At 36.1% G+C, this 21,130-nt stretch overlaps 1 protein-coding gene across 11 annotated transcripts in view; it reads right to left on the bottom strand.

Moving 5' to 3' along the window:
• Window positions 1-21,130, bottom strand: part of METTL15 (methyltransferase like 15) — a 370,583-nt gene that overhangs the window by 136,276 nt on the left and 213,177 nt on the right. For 3 of the 11 annotated variants that reach the window (XM_059874789.1, XM_059874788.1, XM_015474807.3), the window contains one exon: window positions 19,492-20,410. The exons of 4 other annotated variants lie outside the window; for them this stretch is intronic. In XM_059874789.1, the coding sequence (XP_059730772.1) occupies window positions 19,965-20,410 (446 nt within the window). In that variant the 3' untranslated portion in view covers window positions 19,492-19,964. Of the gene's footprint in view, window positions 1-2,397; window positions 2,483-2,936; window positions 3,010-3,701; window positions 3,790-19,472; window positions 20,411-21,130 lie in introns of those variants that run through there. 4 more of the 11 variants (XM_015474808.3, XM_059874792.1, XM_024975343.2 and 1 more) reach the window with 4 other exon arrangements.

Here is a 21,130-nt window from a genome sequence, read left to right as displayed (position 1 = left end):
AGATGACAAATGATGGTTTAAAGGTGGGTTAACTCTCAGACAAAGAGATGCTGGTATTAGCCTATGAAATCATTCCCGACTGCTCTACAAAATGGTATCATTAAAATGATGTTTTTGTCTCCAGGCCTTTCATTTGGTATGGTTCATCTGGTCTGAAATGCTCTGTCAAATGAGAATTTGTGCATAGATAGGAACCATTTCTGGGGTCAGGGAATGCCAGGCCAAAGTCCACCTCAGTCAGAGCTTCTGGTTTGGTTCTTTCTAAACAAACCCTGGCTTTTAGAAGCTTTCCTGTATGGAGAGCTTTCTCTTACCTCCTCTCCATGCCTTCATATAAACATGCTGGAGCAACTTTTTCTCAGAAAGAGTATAACTTACATTTCTTTACTTTTTTATTATTTCAAAATGTTCGATCTAACCTTCCCATGGACTTTCTTTTTTTTTTTTTTTTCCCCCGTGGACTTTCATATACAGAGGGCTCATGTCAGTCATTCCACAAACAGTGCGTGTCTAATGTGTAAGCACCGGGTTAGCTACCTTGGGCGTTGAAGTCAACAAGACAGGTGAGGTTTTTGATCTCAAAGATCTTGAAATCTAAATCATCAGGGAAATGCAACCCGAAACACAATGTGAGATGCAAATCGTCTCACATGTGTGAGATGTCATCGCACACGTGTAACAGGGCTATTATCAAAAGACAAGAAATAATGAATGTTGGTGAGGATGTAGAGAAAAGGAAACCCTTGTGCGCTATTGTGGAGAATATAAACTGGCATAGCCACTATACAAACAGCATGGAAGTTCCCCCCAAATTAAAGATTGAACTACCATATGATACAGCAATGTCACTTCTGAGTGTTTATCTAAAAAAAAAAATACTAAACTGAAAAGATATATTAATCTACACCCTCAGGTTCACAGCAGCATTGCAGCATTATTTTGCACAGTCCAAGCATGGAAACAACCCAAGTGTCTATCAATGGACAAATGGATAAAGAAAATGTGACACATATACACAACAAAACGCATGGATACACGCACAAAAAATGGAGTATTAGTCATTAGAAAAATAAAACCTTGCCGTTCGTTACAACATGGCTGAGGCTTGAGGGCCTTATGCTAAGTAAAATAAGTCAGAGAAAAACAAACACGGTATGATCTCACTTATATGTGGAATCGAAAAAAGAAAAACAAAATGAGCTTATAGATCCAGAGAACAGATTGGTGGTTGCCAGAGACACGGGGTGGTGGGGGGCAGAAATGTAGTGGGGGGGAGAAGTGGGTGAAGAGGGGGAGAAACGGGTGAAAGACACAGATTTCTGGTTGTTCAATAAATAAGTCATGGAGATGGACAGCATGATGACTATAGTTAGTGATACTGTGCTGCACATTTGCAAGTTGTTAAAAGAGTAGATCTTAAAAGTTCTCATCATGACAAAAAACAATTTTGAACCATTATTGTGACAGATGGTTAACTAGATTTATTGTGATAATTTTGCAATATATTCAGATATCAGATTATTGTTTTATATCTGAAACTAATAAAGTATTATATGCCAATTATGTCTCAATAAAATATATTGTGAATTTCAGTGGGAGGAGACAGGTAATAACAAAGTAAATGCATAAGTGGATAACATAACTGCAGGTTGTAAAAAATGATATGAGAGATACGAGCAGGGTTATGAAATATCAAATATCCAGGCAGAGATGACTTCAGACATAGAGCAAGAAAAGACCTCACTGAGAAGATGATACTGAGAGGAGGCCTGCAGATAAGGAGTAAAGAGTTGGACATATAACAATTACATGTATAGAGAACACTTGCAAAGGCACAGGGGTAAGAAACAGTTTGGTACGTTTGAAGATGAGAAAGGCAGCGGTGTGCCAAGAGGGTAGTAAGTGAAGGAAAATGACGGTGAGAGATCAAGTTGGACGGGTAGAGAGAATCCAAAACAGGGGTGGGAGGGGCAGCCCTGTGGGCCATCGTATATATTCTTTCATTTTGATCCTTCCACAAATCTGTTAAGCAGTAGTGGGTTTTCTAGCAATGAAACTGAATGATGGATTTCATCTAAAGACCAAGAAGACCTGGCCTTGTAGAGCTATCTTTAACCTACAGAATAGTTCCAAATTGCCACATAAGTGAAATTCTTCTAATAGAACTTCTGTTTCCACACCCTTGGATTGATGAGGCCCAGAAAATTCCATTATTTATTGAAAAGTAAGAATTTTTGCAAAATATTTCAAGAGAACCATCTTTAAAATAGTGAACTAGGCATGAAATGATATGACTCCATCTAGCTAAAGTAATAACACAGGACTTCCCTGGTGGTCCAGTGGCTATGACTCTGCCTTCCCAATGCAGGGGACCCAGGTTCCATACCTGGTTAGGGAACTAGATCCCACATGTCACAACTGAGTTCGCAGGCTGCGGTGAAAGATTCTGCATGGCACGACTAACAGATCCCGTGTGCTGCAACTAAGACCAGGCACAGCCACGTAAATAAGTGAATTAAAATAAAATATAAGTAAATAAATAAAGCCAATAACTGAAAACAGGTCAAGAGACAGGCAAATACGGTCATCTTCAACCACCTCTGTGCTGGTGATTTTTAAAATCTATGCCCAGTCTCAATATCCCTCTCAATTCCATGCTTCCTATTCACTTCCACAGTGATTCTCAACAACTTTTTCTTGGCAGGATAACTTAGTAAGCTGAAAACACACAGGAAGGCATTAAATGTTCACAACTGATTTAAAAATGAGTTTTGTAAAATTGAAATGTACCCAGTTACAGCACCCATTTCCCTTAAGCTCTATGTCACTGCATGCGTAGAAATGTTTACTGCTCTGACCTTTCTAGCTTCTGCTTGTTGAATGAGCTGTAGTAAGAAGGAAACAATAAAGGTGGTTTTATTTTTTATTTCTACTGCTGCCCTCAAACCATTCTACCAGGTCCTTCTTCTCTGTCTTCTCAAGCCACTTCTATCTCTTTTCTGGCCATTTCTGAATAACAAAAGAATACCATTGTTTTCAAATATCAAAAATAAATTTAATATCATAGAACATCCCTTATATGTGGAATCTAAAAGAAATGATATAAATGAACTTACTTACAAAACAGAGACTCACAGACTCAGAGAATGAGCTTATTGTTGCCAGGGGCACGGATGGGATAGTTAGGGAGTCTGGGATTGACATGTATACACTGCTGTATTTAAAATGTATAACCAACAAGCACCTACTGTACAGCACATGGAACTCTGTTCAATGTTATGCGGCAGCCTGGACGGGAGGGGACTTTAGGGGAGAATGGATACTTGTATATGTATGGCTGAGTCCCTTTGCTGTTTACCCAAAACTATCACAACATTTTAATTGGCTATACTCCAATACAAAATAAAAAAAAATTTAAAGGGGGGGTAAATATCAATCTACGACAAAATCCAATCTGTCATTGAATTTTAGGTACTTCCTTCCCTCACATGGAATGACCCAAGGATTCTATAAATTAGCAATGGGAAAAGGGACATGGCCAACTTTTTTTCCTGTTCCAGTATCCTATTCTCCATCTGTTTTCTCCTCGAGCCATGTAGGAGCACCAAAGTGAGAGAGCCATGGGGACTGATTCATGAGTTAATCATTTTTGCCCAAACAGCCCCTCCTCTCAAAAGAAAGAGAAGGCAATATTTTCTCACCTGTGTTGTGAAGAGGTGGAGGCTAGGTTCTGGGCATCTCTAAAACAGTTCAGCTTCTCAAGCTCAACTTGGAGACAAACAACGTAGACTTAATAGAAATAGAAAAATAAATTACATCACAAAGAATTACAATATCTACACTTTATCCTCTGCCTTATGATATTCATCTACAGGGTCAGTTTCACCTTTATAAAGTGGCATCCTAGTGAGGGAACTCAAGGCAAAGAGAACAAGCAAGTGGCTTCATGGCTCCAGGCCAAGTGAGCCTCCCAGCAGCGCTTCTTAGGCTTAGTTCCTCTCAAGCATTGGCTTTAGAGCCTTCACAACCATGAGCTGTCTTCACTTTATTGTTGTTCAGTTGCTAAGTCATGTCCAACTTTTTGTGACCCCATGGACTGCATGCAATATACCAGGTTCCTGTCCATGGGATTTCCAAAGCAAGAATATTGGAATGGGTTACTATCTCCTTCTCCAGGGGATATCCCCGACCCATGGATGGAATTCATGTCTCCTGCATTGGCAGGTGGCTTTTTTACTGCTGAACCACCAGGCAAGCCCCTGTCTTCACTTAAGATCTCTCAAAGCTACCTATGATAATTCTGCTGTTATAAATTTCCTGCCATGCCTCATTCACCATTATTTATGACTGGTGAATACTGTTCTGTTACATTAAACTGCCTTAAGTTTATACTTAAACGATACTCAAATGCAGGGACACGTGTTATACCATGGCTTTGTACAACAAACTGTATAGACTTATGAGGACTGCACTCCCTTACACTTGAATAGTGCACCATGCTTTATAAAACACACACACTCTCTCTCTCTTTCACACACACACACACACACAATATCTCACCGATGCCTGTGAGGCAGATACTGAGATACTGTTATAAAGAAATACGACGAAGAGTTAGAAAAAAAATTCCAGATGTTCACAATGCTTATTTATTTGTGTCGATAAATGACTGTCCATGAACTTATAGCTTTAAGTAGCCTGTCTCAAATTTCATTAGGTTTTACAAGTAAAGTAGAACCCACTACTATTTACCTATTCTCTGTAAAGAGAAATTAGAATTTATTCCACGTTGCAGAATGGTGAAGCCTGTCAAATTTGGTAGGATATGGGGAGTTAGTGATATTTGTTGGTAAAAGTTGCTTGGTAACAAATGACCTAGTGTGAATGTATTTTAATAGTTAAGGTGGAAAATGTTTATGTGGGAGTTTATAATTCCTATTTCTCAAAAGTAAAATTAAAAATTTTAGGTGTAATTTATTTTCCTAAGTAGAGCATTTGCTCTGTGGGGACGTGGCCCAGAGAGTCTGTGAACATCAGGTGGCTGGTGCACAGCATCACTTTGTGTCTACTTTTGTGCCTTTTCACAAGATGCTAACTGCAAGTACAAAATGGATCAGTTGCTGGACAATAAAAATACAGCAAGATAAAAACAAGTAGAGCAAAAGAAGGAGTGTGTACCATTTAAAGTTTTATCCAAAAAACTTCAATCCAACTTAATTTTCTTTCTAGCTGTATTTTACTATGTGAGGAGTAACCATGTCAGCATATTTGTATTAACATGGTGTTTAATATGCTTAAGTTGTAGAGTATGGTTGGCCCTTTCATGTATTTTGTTAATGTCAGGTGTAATTTTATAACAAAACAATTTGTATATTTTTAAAAACATGCAAATTATGAAATAGGAATTCTACCCTCTGCTTTTCCTCTTTTTTTGAGAAAACATGTCTTTCAAGTGCCTCTGAAACTGTCCTCAGGCAAATTAGTGAATTTGTGAATTTTGACCATCATCAATAAAATGGTTATGAGACTTTGTGGCCAGATTTGTAAATAATTTCACATGATCAAATGGTCATCAGGTTATGGTGATCATCTCTATTTTGGGTGCAGGCATTTTTTATTTCTCTACAGCCCTTGGACAACATAGCACATAATAGGCATATAACAGATGTTTAAAGGATAAGTACCTATGGAAAGAGTAGAGAGGAGAGGCCATAACTTGTATCTAACAGTTTAAATAGCGCTGGCAGCCGTCTCCATCTTAGCAACAGCAATATTTCTGAGGTTAAATGTCCATGAAATAAACCACTGTGCCCAAATTCCCATCATTTATGCACTGCCTTCTATTCTTTGCATCATCTTTACCATTTACCTTATTTAATTAATTGATTAACACATTTTTTTTCCTTAAAAATATTCACAAAGGAAGCAAAACCAATTCTAATATAAATCAGAAGAGCAGATACCTACGGGAGTGGAGATTGACTTGCATTTTTAGGGACATGAAAATGTTCTACATCTCAGTGGTGTGTGTGTGTGTGTGTGTATATATACACACATACATATATATAAATTTGTGATATATATAGAGATTTGTTTAAAGTCATTGAATTGTACACTTAAGAACTGTGCTGATTAAAATATGTAACTTTTCCCCTCATTAAAAAATATATCTGAAGAAAAGAAGTAGGTCAGGTAACTTTAAATACAATCACAATTAAAATAAAAGTGTTATTAAATTCTAGATAAGATTCCTTGCAGAAGGCTCTAAGCCTAAAGCCTGTTCTCCTTTTTTTTAACATTTCTTCATTGTTTTAAATATAGCTTTATTTTTAATTTTTATTTTTTGCCATGTGGCATGTGGGATCTTAGTTCCATGACCAGTGTCCCCTGCATTGGAAGCCCAGAGTCTTAACCACTCAACCACCAGGGAAGTCTTGCTCTCTCTTCTTTACAACAGAGATTATCAAATAATAATAATAATGCCCCCTTCTCCAAAACAGAGATATAGTGTTAAAAAGAGTAAAAAGAATGCTAAAAACAGCTATGTCTCTTCATCTCCCTTTCACCTTTATCCCTTTCTTTTCTTTAGAAAATGTTATTAGCATCCTTCCTTCTACTATCAAATAGCCATGAGTCAGGCCTAACAAAGTAAGCTGCGTGCTACGCAGAGGACACCAACCTCAGCAAAGGGCAGGTCTATTTGCAAAGAGGGGGTAGGGGCCTAGCAGTATCAGGAAATCAGCTACATGCAGAGAGATTAAGCAAATAAATAAATATATCAAGAACAATGAAAGTCAGGTTTCTCACTATGGGAAAGGGAGTTATAAATATGGAAAAAGATAAAACTAGAATAAACCCAGCTGGCACTGGATTAGAATTGAATGTACCAAGGTAAGCAACAGTTATTATAGGTAGGTAAAGAAATAGATATAATTATAAAGATACATGTAATTCCTTGCTATCTGTTAAAAAGGTCAGAAAGCAGTGGCATTCAGTGGTAATGAGCACAGAGTGATCACATGTGGGTTTCAAATAGTAAAGTGATCAGAATTCCTTGAAGAAATGACCAAATCCAGGGCTAGAACTGGGACAGAACACAATGAGCCTAGAACATCTTTGGTAACAGAAAGTAAGGAAATGCTCAAAGAAGGATGAGGGCCTAAGTGAACTTGGCTTTCCCTGGCCAAATCAAGGACTACTGGAGCATTAAAATAAATGATACCATAATAAATTGCAACTCATGGAATAAACTAATACTCCAGTGATATAAATAAATGACAAAATAGATGGGGAGAAAGTTCTTCCTTCTGGTAGAAAGCCTCCAATTAAATCCAGAAAGATTAATGGTTTTACACAACTAGAGAGGAAGTCCTTTTAGGCTATAGGAGACATTTTCAAAGACATAGTGTTGTGAGTAGGTAGCGAGTTGGGTGTACCTAGATCACAGAGGGATGGTAGAGGCAAGTGGGGAGGGGAGAAGGGGCTAGACCATAATAGGGCCACACCCTCCTCTCCTTTTGTGCAGTGTCATGAGCACATGCAGTTTGAGAAATTGACAGAGATGTTAGAGTTGATGTATTAGGGCAGCACCTCTGAGAAGCAGATCCCAAGACAGGATTAAATATGCAAATGGTTTATTAAGGGAATGCCTGCATGAATGGAAAGAAGGAGGAAGCTGACGAAGTTTGGGGGAGTCATTGGGCGGTGATGTAAGTCTGACCCTGTGTGAAGAGAGGTAAGGAAGTTTGGATGGAAGGTTCAGCAGAGGCGTTTGTGAGTTCTTCAGCCAAGCCTGGCTGTCAAGTACTCCCGCGTCTTCCTGGAATAGGTAATTGGATTCCTACTTCACTCAGTTATTGATGGGAAGCAGTCCATGGCAGGCACTGCCTAAAGCACGTGCAGGAATGTACTTCTGAGAGCAGCCGCTTAGACCCTTAGTTACTTATGCTCCCTGTAGTAGGTGGCAGCGTTCTCATGACCAGAACATTTGAGTTTTGGATGATGAAAAGGACTTAATTAGCAGAAGAGGTGAAGGTTGTTACAAGGAGAGGTGTGAAGGAGCTTACATTTAAGCATTCACCTTGTTCTTTTTGAAGTATCAATTTTCTTAGTTAGGAAGGAGTCAGGCATTTCTGAGTTGAGCTGTGAGCACATTTATCACTCTGCAGTAAATAAACATGGACACGTAATTTTCGAGAACCCACTAACTTACTTTAGCTTCTTAGTGTAGTTAAGTCTTCTGTGTTTGTCTGATCCATCTGTCTTCCTTTTCTCCAGAATTATTTTGATCCATATCAATAACCTCAGATGTGCAGATGACACCACCCTTCTGGCAGAAAGTGAAGAGAAACTAAAGAGCCTTTTGATGAAAGTGAAAGAGAAAAGTGAAAAAGCTGGCTTAAAACTCAACATTCAAAAAACTAAGATAATGGCTTTCGGTCCCATCACTTCATGGCAAATAGATGGGGAAACAATGGAAACAGCGACAGACTTTATTTTCTGGGGCTCCAAAATCACTGCAGATGGTGACTGCAGCCATGAAATTAAAAGATGCTTGCTCCTTAGAAGAAAAGCTATGACCAACCTAGACAGCATATTAAAAAGTAGAGACATTACTTCGCCGACAAAGGTCCGTCTAGTCAAAGCTATGGTTTTTCCAGTAGTCATGTATGGATGTAAGAGTTGGACTGAGAAGAAAGTTGAGCGCCGAAGGATTGACACTTTTGAACTGTGGTGTTGGAGAAGACTCTTGAGAGTCCCTTGGACTGCAAGGTGATCACACCAGTCCATCCTAAAGGAAATCAATCCTGAATGTTCATTGGAAGGACTGTTGCTGAAGCTGAAACTCCAATACTTTGGCCACCTGATGTGAAGAACTGACTCGTTTGAAAAGACCCCGATGCTAGGAAAGATTGAAGGCAGGAGGAGAAGGGGACGGCAGAGGATGAGATGGTGGATGGCATCACCGACTTGATGGACATGAGTTTGAGAAAGCTCCAGGAGTTGGTGATGGATAGGGAAGTCTGGCATGCTACAGTCCATGGGGTCTCAGAGTCAGACATGACTGAGCAACTGAACTGAACTGATCATTGTAACACCCTTTGTTTTACACTGAACAGAAGCTGATTTGTAATTGTATATGCCTTTCACTAATGAGATAGGAAAATAAATTCTATTTCTATTTGGTAAAAACATATCTTTTCCCCTTAAACAATAGGTTCATATTGTTAGAAAAGCTGGAAATAAGGAGTAGCAAAAAGGATCTTTGATTTTGTAAAGGTTGGGAACAATTCAAATCAACTGATCCTGTTGAGTTTGAAAAGACTATAAATTCATAACACAGTTTCAGGTTGCTTTCGTCTTAATTACAAATTTCCTAAACCTTATTAAAGAAAGGAAATTATTTTTCTAGACTCATTTTATCAGGTTTGGAGTTCCCTCATTCTTTATCAAGAGCCTAAAAAGTTCTCCAAATTGCATAAGTAACAACTATAAAATATGACTCATTGCATTTCTTTCAGTGAGTAATGCAATTAACACTGCAATATTGTAGCCACTATTTTAAAATATTCTTATTAACATTTATTAACTGCTAGCATTGAGATTTTTTTTTACCTCTGAGGAAAAGACTCAAGATGCCCATTATAGCTTTTAACAAACTTAACAATGTGCCCTTTCCTCAAAGGATGCTGTATCTGTTCCAAATGATGTCATTTAAAGACACCACAGAGCACTTCATTGGGTAAAAGCAAATTGGTGCCTGGAAGAATTTGGGGGAATTTTTTTCATTCAATGGCAAGAAAATTGTTATTCTAAAAATGAAATGCATATAAGTAGTTGTTTAACAGAAATCATGCTAAAGATGTCTCTGTAAAATAGCTGTTGCATATGAACTATAATTTTGGCTTTTTTTGTGTGTGTATAATTCTTCTGTGTATTCTTGCCACCTGTTCTTAATATCTTCTGCTTCTGTTAGGTCCATACCACTTCTGTCCTTTATTGAGCCCATCTTTGCATGAAATGTTCCCTTGGTATCTCTCATTTTCTTGAAGAGATCTCTAGTCTTTCTCATTCTATTGTTTTCCTCTATTTCTTTGCATTGATCACTGAGGAAGGCTTTCTTATCTCTCGTTATATTTTTAGAATTGTGCATTCAACTGGGTATATCTTTCCTTTTCTCCTTTGCCTTTAGCTTCTCTTCTTTTCTTTCCTTTATTTATAAGGCCTCCTCAGACAATCATTTTGACTTTTTACATTTCTTTTTCTTGGCATTTAGTCTTCAAGACTATTCAGGTCAATACTCTATAACATTTGAGTAAGATAGCAATATGTTTTTTTGGTGTGGTGAAGGGTACGGGGAGGGAAAAAGCTCCACCTTCCTTTAAAAGAGTAACCATTAACTTTAAATATCTTTCATTGGAAGCACCCATTCCTGGCTTCATATATGCTGTAGTTACTTGTTTCTGGTCAGGAATGCCCAATTTACTCAGAATTTACACTCAACTTTTAATGTTGATCTGAATGGCAACCCTGGTATAGTTATGCTGAAGCAATTTTTTAGAGAGGATGTTAGAATCATTTTGTTTGATTTTGGATGTTGGCACAAAAATCTGTTTTATTTAAGGCTGTTTTGTAACTGTATCAAATCCACTAGCCCTTTAGAGAATGAAATGATGTAGCTTCTTCATGGTCAGGGTCAGTGCACTGCATGACTTCAGGGGATATGGCTTATATCCTCCTCTATGTACGACACAGTACAATAGAAGAAACTGTTTATTCAATTATTACTAGATAGTTATTATGGAAGAGAAGCTTTTTTAAAAGGTGAAAAGCTGGTCACCTCTATGACAAAGCCAGATATACAGAAAAATCTGGCATTTATTCTGAGTTTAAAACTATGCTGTCCAATCTGGTAACCACTACACATTTAGAGTTTTCAAGAGCCTATAATTCTCGAAATGCAGATTGAGATGTGCTTTAAGTATAAAACATATACCAGATTTCAAGGACTTAGTACAAAAAAAAGAGGAATGTAAACTATCTCATTTTTATATTGTTTACATGCTAAAGTATACTGGATACATTAAACTAGACTATATTACTAATTTCACTGATTTCCTTATACTTTTCTCCATGTGACTTCTCTAAATTTAAAATTATAATGTGGCTCAAATTGGTGACTTGTATTATAATTCTGTTGGACAGCACTAGTCTAGAATATTTGATCTATGCAGATCATCGGAAATCATTCCATCCCTTCTATTCTTTGTGTCTAGCACAAAACTCCTACCCAGATTAGCCTTACTGGTACGCTGCCTGGGTTGGTTGGTTGATGGCAAGATTGGAATCTTCTAAAACAAAGTAGGGAGCATCAGGAACAAAGGAGCCAGATGAGTTTAATAAGTAGAAATTGTCAACACATCCTTTAACTAACACAGGGTCAGATTTGGGAAATGTGGCTTCAATTGAGATGTTTCTTCAGTATTCCTCCCTGGAAAATCCCATGGACAGAGGAGCCTGATGCGCCACGGTCCATGGTGTTACAAAGTCAGACACGATTGAGGACACAGATATTGTTGAGTCAGATATTAAATTAATGGTTGTCTGATTTCTACACATCTCAGAATAAAAGATAATCAATGAAACACATACAACTTAAAAGATTAAAATTTAATGGACTGCCATTAAAAAATAAAGGCTAGAGCTTTGTAGTTTTAGTCAAATGATCAGATTTTCCATTTGACCCTGTTCACAAATTGAACTAACCTGTGAACAACTACGCACAGATTGCAGTTGTGATACGCTTCTCCCAGGCCGAAACATGCTGAGTCATTCACCACAGTTCGTTTGCAAGTGAAGGAAACAAACTTTTAAGTTAGAGAAATATAAGCAGCCTTAGATCTGGAAGTCATCAGGAAATGTTTGGTGCTTTAAAGAACTGACTGCAAGTTAAACAGGTTAACGTGACATTTCAAAGGGATTTTGAAATTCAATAGCTTTCTCTAGCAGCTGATGTTTATTCTCTGGTTGTAAGACAAATGTTGAATTTCTTCAAAGGAACAATGATAGATTCTAGAATAACTAGATTGGTTCAACACTCATGATAGTTGTTTTTTCCCCTTCACCCTAACCCCTCCCTACCCCATGAATATCACGAATGTACATAATAGGAAATGGGAGAACCATCTGGCTGGCTTTTAAACATGGTTTTCTTCATCATCAAAGAGGTTTCTATGAGAAAAGTGTAATTTATAGATTCGGAAGTAGGTATGGTGCCATTAAAAAGAGAAAAGCAAAATCATACACAATATATGTAAATCTAGGAAGATTTTTTTCTCACCATAAAAACGCTGTGCAGAAATGTAAGATGTTTACTATCATTTTAAAGTTCCATGAGTTGCACAGTCTTTCAGTTGTACATTTTCTTCCATTTTTATTCTTTGAAGTATAGTTGATTTACAAAATTGTTAGTTTCATGTGTACAACACAGTGATTCAGTATTTTCGTATTGAATATTTAGTTTCTCAGCTGCCCCTTGTGGAAATGGCAAGTGGCAGCTACAAATGCTGGGCTAACCACTTTGAGTTTCCTTCTTCTGGATATTTTTCACTGCAGTATTAAGCCTCTGGTGCTTTCAAAATTACTTACTTAAAAAAAAAATCTTTTCTAGATTTTTTTTCTAGTTCTGAGTGGGACGGTTGATCCAAATTATTGTTTGCCATTACCAAAGCTGAAGTCCTAGTTATTAGTACATACCTTACTTAATTTGATGTCAATTTTAACAACCAGGAAGACCCCTATCTCTGTTCATTCCACTATCTGTTATCTTGGCAAGTTACTCATCTCTCATTTACTCTATGGATGATCATGGAGGAATTTCACAGTACTGCCGTCAGTAAATGCACATCTCGAGGACTACCTATACCTTGTGAACAACTCACAGAAGACATGCTCTGACTCATGGAACACAGAAAGAGGATTTTGTGAAAAAATTAGAGTTAGAGAGACAAAGCTACAGGAGTGATTCTGGAGACTGCAATGGAGCACAGATTTTTATGGAAGGATGGATAAACAGTATCAAATGCTGAAGAGGTTAAGTAAGTGAAGAGGATATTGGGTCTGGTAATTAAGAGGTCACCATTAATTTTTAAGAAAATAGTTCCTACAGAAAGTATACTAGAAGTGGATAAATGAAATACAGATGAAAAGTTAGATGTAGTGGAGACTTTAAGAAGTCATGATATCAGGACTTTCTTGGTGGTCTAGTGGCTAGGACTCCATGCTTCCCAGGCAGGTGGTCCAGGCTGGATTCCTGGTCAGGGAACTGGATCCTGTATGCTGTGACTAAGACCTTGCGTGCCACAACTAAAGATCCCTGCACATCACAACTAAGACCCGGCACAGCCAGATAAATAAATATTTACAAATAAGAGGTCAAGATATGAAAGAAAACAGAATGATGGTGGTATTTGCATAAGGAAAATAGTCAAGGAGAGATTTAGTCATTATGATTTGCTTTCAGCATGGTTCACTTTTGAACAGTTTTGTAGACTGAAGGAAAGATACTAGTGCAGAATGGATTGAAGACTGATAAGGGAAAGCAAAATTGACTGAAATAAGCCCTAGAGAAGACAGAAAAGGAGCAAAGATAAGCTTTGTATTGAGATACGGGAGTACAAAATGGAGATAAAGGGAGAGAATTATAAACTCTGAAATGAAGGTAAAGGTGTGGGAATTACATGGATCTTGTTTTAGTAACATACATTTCTGTGGCGCTGTCAGAGAGCTTGTCAGCTCATTCTAAGTGTCAACTGTCCATTTACCTTTCATGCTATTTTCCCTTTTAAAACCTGCAACTTACACACTTTATTGGTCCTGTAGTTTCTCTGCATTGACTTTAGAGTTGCAGAAATAGGAAACTTTTAAAACACTCCTATAGAACTCTTCCATCTCTTATCTCATAAAATACTCATTTCCTTTTCCCCCTCAAAATGTATCTTGGAGAATCTTACTACTACAAGGACCACTTAGTTTCAGGCACTTACTGATATGGAAGTGTAGGAGGACAAATATCATTTTCCAACCTAAATGAATGTCGAATACCTGGTTCTTTTCTTCCCAGTTTGTTTTCTTACAAATGGAAACTCCACAAGGCAAAGACTGTGTGTTTTATTATGCCTTGTCAAATGATAGCAAATACTGAGGAGTGTTAAATAAATAATAAATAGGAATAAAATTCCCCTGTAATAAAACTGACTATAAACCCAATCAACTGCTGCTTGTGATGCAGAGGCTTCACTTAAAACCACTAGGAATAAAGTATATATTTCCTTAGCCATGGTGCCCAGAAATGTGTTATATTTTGGTAATTATGACTTTTAACTCATAAATATCTATTATTTTCTATTTGATTCATAGCAACCTGATGAGAAAGTACCAATACCATCCTCTCTTTAAAGTGAACTGAATGAGGACTCAGAATATTAAAGAGCATGCCCAGTTAGCATATCCAGCTAATATATGCAGACCTGGAATTTAAACTCATTTTTTTCTGACTCCAAAGCAAATGGTTTTATTTACAAGGCTATACAGACTTCTCCTCAATTTAGCATTTCTAAGAGTTGGATGATAATGCTTTTCCTTGTGAAAGAATGAAGAACCATACCATTTGACTGTTTAATAATACAAATCCTTACCTTGTGTAAGGCAGACAAGTATTACTGGCCAGGCATAAAGATGGAGCTTAATGAACAGAACCTATTACTCAAGAATCAGAAATGGAGCATGTCCTCTTGTTTGATTTCTGCTTTGTATTCTAGCATCTGGGCAGAGATATATTTAATAGGGCATATGCTAATGGTAGAAAATTTGTACTTAAATGCCTTGTGTTTAATGTAAAGAATTGCCTAAGGAGTTATGACATTACCGAAAAGGCAAACTTATGGTCTGCATATCAGAGTTACATTTTTTTTTCTTTACTTTGTAAATTATCTGAGAAAAAGAGTAAGGTGGTCAAAATCTTTGTGAAGAATTTTAAGGCCCATCTAAATGATAGTATAATGAACTATCACCACTGCATCTTGTATTAACTAATTCTATTGAATATTTAATGTTTCTGAAAATTTAGGCTGTAACAAGACTTTAAAAAATTCATATTTAATCTATCTCTTAGTATTCCTGCAGATCATGCTGTGTGTTACCAAACATTAGTTGGGAATAGTAGCTATAAACAGATGAAATTTGAGAAAATAATATAAAAATAGTTATGCTTGTTATACAATCTAGTTTCTTTAGAATATGATGCTGATTTTTACAAACCATACTTCATTCAACATTGAACATATGGCATTGTGGTTCTGAGAAAAATATATCTCTGATCAGGATTTCTGTCATTAAATTCATATTTATCAAGCACTTCACAAAATTCCCTTTAATTTTAATGCTTATCTCTTTCTATTATAGACTGTTGCTAACACACACAAAAAATCTATTAGAATACTGCAGCAATCACAAAAACACAATAGAAAAACAGGTACATTAAAATAAAAATTAGAGAAGTTTAACTAGAAGCGATTTTTAGTTGTCTTACCCATTACTAATAATCTAAAATGTAGAGTTTAGTTTGTGAGAGTACATACGAATATTGCATAATACTTCTTTTTCCAGAGTAAATGTGAAATATAAATTAATGTCATCTCTGCTGGCGACCCACTCCAGTACTCTTGCCTGGAGAATCCCGTGGACAGAGAAGCCTGGTAGGCTACAGTCCACGGGGTCTCGAAGAGTCAGACACAACTGAGCAGCTTCACTTTCACTTTTCACTTTAATGCACTGGAGAAGGAATGGCAACCCACTCCAGTGACGGGGAAGCCTGGTGGGCTGCTGTCTATGGGGTCACACAGAGTCGGACACAACTGAAGCGACTTAGCAGCAGCAGCTGCTGGCATAAGAAATTCACATCTGAACAGAGAAAGGGAAAGGGAAGGAGTATAAAAAGAAAGAAGTGAGAGAGGTGTTTTTGATTTCTTCCTAAAAGGTCAGGCTTTACTATATATTTATTGAATAAATATATATATATTCCTTTATAACCAAATGAAAGTGCTGATATAAATTTTGTATCTTTTGTACCTTTTGAATTTTCCATTAAGAATTGACTCATACTTTTTGAATAAGATTTCAAATGAAGTTTAGATTTTATTAAAAATTCTACAGTATAAATTCATTATTATTTCTGCTTATTTAAAAACAAAAATTGGAAAGAATTTTATAAACCTCTGAAGATATGTTACACTCTGCAAAGACTAAATAAAATACAATTTTCAAATATTTACAAGCGAATTTTAAGAGGTTTTAGTTAGCCTCAAAAACCTAGTGAGGCATACTGTATTATCTTATAAACTATTGGTTGTAACATAATAAATAGCTCAATATAAATGAATTTAAGCACAAACCATATATCACATATTACATGAAATAGAAAAAAATTGATAGTGTCTTCCCCCAAATTACCCTAGAAATTTCAAAGATTACATAATAACCAACATACAATTGTCAAAACAAAATGAACATATGAAATAGGAGTATCAACTAAAAATTGTATGTAGTTACTAAATTTCATTTCTTAATGAGCAATTATTGAAACTGTTAAGAACTGATGTCCTACACAATGGGATCTATGTTATATAATACGACTGGCGGAGGCAGTCAATAGAAAGTTTCAGAAATGCAAAACAACTGCTTGTTTTATATAATTTATATTTTATTGGAAAAGCAATGTACATTCATTTTAATAATCTGTTTTTATTTTCTATATGTACTGTTTAAATTCCCCAAAATCATTCTCCATTGTTAATCATTTGAAACTCATTCATGTATTTGATTATTCATCCTACAACTAAGAGGAAGGTAAGAATGACTGTTGCAAACAGCCTAATTATAAAAAATAGATAATGTGTTTTTATACTACAATATTTTGAAGCCAATTTTGTATATATTGATGCAGGACTTTTTTAATGCATGTTATTCAAGATTTTTTTGGGGGGGGTCAGAGCACGTTTCTTAAGGCTGCCATAATAAACCACCACAGATTGGCCAGCAGAAAACAGCAGAAATTTATTCTCTAACTGCTCTGGAGGTTGGAAGTCTGAAACCAAGGTTTCAGCAGTTATTAATACCTACTAAAGTTCCTGAGGGAGAATCTACTCCATGCTTCTCTCCTAGCCTCTTATGGTTGCCAGCAATTCTTGGTGTCCCCTGGCTTGTAGATACATCACTTCAGTCTCTGCCTTTGTCTTCATGTGGCATTCTCCCCTGTGTCTCTGTATTTCTTCTCTTTGAATAAGGACACAGACATATGGGGTTAAGGGCCTTCTCTGCTCCAGTATTACGTCTTAACTGCTAACATCTGTAATAGCCGAATTTCCAAATAAGGTCACATTATGAGGTTTTGGAAACGACATGAATTTTGGAAGGATGTCATCCAACAGTCAGTGCAGGCAGTTTCCAGTTAACACTAATGAAAAAATTCCCATGTTATATAACATCCAAACATGATTGATGACATAGGTGAATCATTCTTGAGTATTACATGCAATCTTTTGTATTCTAATCACATACTCAGATGGGTACCTACCTTTGGGAATCAGTCTCATTCACAAATATGACTTACATACAAAGAGGAACTTACAAAATTCTTTAGGAAGGATTCAGAGGATTAAGCTAGGTACATTCATTTCTAATATGAGCACATTGCTGCCTAGAATATTTTCTTATTCTGATTTCACTGCCGAATTCTTCAGATTTGAATGTGCGTATGTACTCAGTCTCTTAGTCATGTCCAGCTCTTTGCAATCTCCTGGACTGTAGCCCGCCAGGGTCCTCTGTCTATGGCATTTTCCAGGCAAGAATACTGGAGTGAGTTGCCATTTCCTACTACAGGGGAATCTTCCTGACCCCAGGGATCAAACCCATGTCTCTTGTGTCTCCTGTGCTGGCACGTGATTCTTTACCACTGCGCCACCCGGGATATCCTCAGGTTTGAGCAGTCTGTAAATTAAAAGTGGTAAACAAACTTGGGAACTAAAGTTAACTATTACAGAGGTAGATAAAGCAAGTCTGAGATAAATGTAAGTTTTTAATTCTTATCTTTCACCCATCTAATTATGTTGATAGTTTATTCACTGGATTCGCCAACTTAGGTTCTGTAATTATAATTGATAAAATGAATTTTCCCTGTATTTGAATAAATAGTTTACTGAGCAAATTAATAGTATAAATATGACTTCAAGGGGAACTACTTAAGAAAACAATCATTGACATGTACCATTAATCAACATGCGCATGTATCCTATAGCTAATTATCTCTTATTCATTCTTTGAGTCATAAATCAAGTACCATGTTGTCAGTCATGGGATTGCATCACTATTGGATGTATTTATGGTATTTTATGGAGCCTGGTAAGCTACAGTCCATGGGGTTGCAAAGAGTTGGACATGACTGAGTGACTAAACACAGCACAGCACAGCATACTACATCTATACAGGCCTTACCACTTCGACGATTTTATATTAATTTTAGTGATTAGTTAACTACCATCGCTCTTCTTTGCTAGACTATAAGTGAGTGTATTTTACTCACTTTTGTTTCTTTGCCTATTTCAGTACTTGCATCATAACTGAATAAATCAGAAACGCATACTTACATATAAAAAGTAATGTGAATTATGAATTATTTTCAACAATTTGTTAAAGAATCCTTTACCATGTGAACTCTGTAAATAAGAACATTAAAAGCACATTGATTTTAGTATCTGGAATAGATGATAAACTTTTCTGTTTCAATAGACTTTGACTATTTTGAATAGCTCAGTTTAAAAATGCAGGATTCAAATGATAAGAGATTTTACTATTTATCAAAAGCATTCTGGGCTATTACTATAATAAACACAATTGAATTCAAATATAAGTTTTATGAAACGTCCTCTGTGAAGGCTATTAGAGCAATTCTGCATTTTTAGTTTGCAATATATGAAAACATGGCACATTTCATACTGAAAAATCTCTTTAAAACAATGACACTATAATTCAGTATTTAAACTTATCAGTGTAACACATTTTTAAAATAGTAATACCTGTATTTGAGAAAGTTATTCCCAAGGAGAAAAATTAAAATAAATTTCATGATCATTATTAACTATTTGAATCATAGACACTCTGTTGCAAATCCGAATATCTAAATTCAGAAATTTGGGCATGCAGATACAATTATAATCTCTCTTTTGACAACTTGATTTTACATACACATATTCTCCTCTTCTTTTAAAAAATTTCCTGGTTAAAGAAAGGATTTAACCAGAATTTAACCATTTCAAAAGTCAAATATATTGCTAAGATAAACATACTTTTCCAGTTTTGAGGTACTGCTGCTCCTTGAATTGAGCTTTCTACATCATGTTAATATTTTTTACATTTTCTTTTTTTTTTTTTTTAACTGTTTTCTTTCGTGTTTATTTATACATTTTTTTGGCAGCAAAACTTTATTAAACAGAAAATCTGCACTATGAACACACTTCACTGCTTCTGTTGAAGAACCCCAAGCCAAATAAAAAGACCAATATTAAAAGCAGCATAACTGGTTACTGCCTTAAAGATACATCAAATGCTACAGTGTAGGAAGACAATCATCCCCATATCAGAAATCACAACTTCTTCCAAATAAAGAATATGACCGACCCATCTGCCATATTGAATTGATATTTATTTCAGGACATGCCATGTCAAAAGAAAACAAAAGAGTCTTTTTGTTTTTCTTTTTGAGGGAAAAAAAGAGCTAAATACCTGCTAGCTCCACACATATATAGTTATACACCTTTATATATGCCACACTTTCTTACATTAGGTTGTCCAGGAATATCACATGAGAAACTGTGAGGAAAATCTTGAAGGATTAGATGATGAAAACTTTCTCACAATTTGATTGCTGCTCTAAGCTTGGCAGAGCGTCCTCTGGGGTTATCCTGTACATCTTCATCTTCTGGAGTAAGCACCTTCTTGTGTATCAATTTCCACATTAAAGGGGCCTTTCCTGTAGAGACGCCTTCCTTGTTTTCCTGATCTGAATCCAACTGTGATTTTTGTATCACCTTCTGTCTAGCACTTAGGTTAAACCTTTCTGTCATGCTTATCCCAAGCAGGAATCGTTTGATGATGCGATCCTCCAGTGAATGGAAGGAGAGGGCAACGAGGTGACCACCAGGTCTCAGAAACTTCTGAGCTGTCTTCAGTCCTGTGTAAAGTTCATTGAGCTCATTGTTCACAAATATACGAAAAGCTTGAAAAGTCTTTGTAGCAATATGGGTAGGTCGCTGTAGCAAATCTTTTCGTGCATAAAGAGCAGAGGGAGGAAAGGCACCTACAGACAGATTTTGTAAAAACAGGAAAAGAGGACAAATGGGTCACATTAATATTTTCCACTGTAAATTTACTGGGTTGTGTTTTATATATATTTAAGGAATTGTTTCCTTAGAAAATTGTGTCATTTCATCCATATTTCTCCATTTTATTTCCAAGCATTCCATCAAAGTTTAAAACTATTGTGTCAGTAACATCTTTCAGAACTCTTAAGGTTAATTGGAGTTAAACAAGAACAGAGAAAGACAAAAGGCTGAACAAATATTTGAAGAAATAATAATGAAAAACTTACTAACTTTGATGAAAAATGTTAACTCTAAGCTAAAAAAGTTCAATGATCTCAAATAGAATAAACACAGAAAACTGCACCTAGACACATCATAATTAAACTACTACAAGCTGAAGACAGTAAGAAAAACTTTGAAAACAACAAAGAAAAAGAAAAAAAAAATACTGGAACAAAACTCAAATTGTTGAGGGAAAAAAAAGCTGTCTTCCAAGAAAACTATTTTAAAACCATTCTTCCAAAGTAAAGGTTCAAAGACATTCCAAATGAATTTTAAAAATGAGAGTTCATTGCTAATAGCTTTAAATTCAAGAAATGCAAAAGCCAATACTTCAGTCTGAAATAACATCAGGTGATAACTTAGATAGAGAGAAGATAATGAAAATATGAGTGATATATGAAAATAAGAAATATGTTTAACTTCTTCAAAGACAG

This window comes from Bos taurus, chromosome 15 (genome assembly GCF_002263795.3).
Source record: "Bos taurus isolate L1 Dominette 01449 registration number 42190680 breed Hereford chromosome 15, ARS-UCD2.0, whole genome shotgun sequence".
NCBI lineage: Eukaryota > Metazoa > Chordata > Mammalia > Artiodactyla > Bovidae > Bos > Bos taurus.
This window is presented reverse-complemented; position numbering and strand designations above follow the sequence as displayed.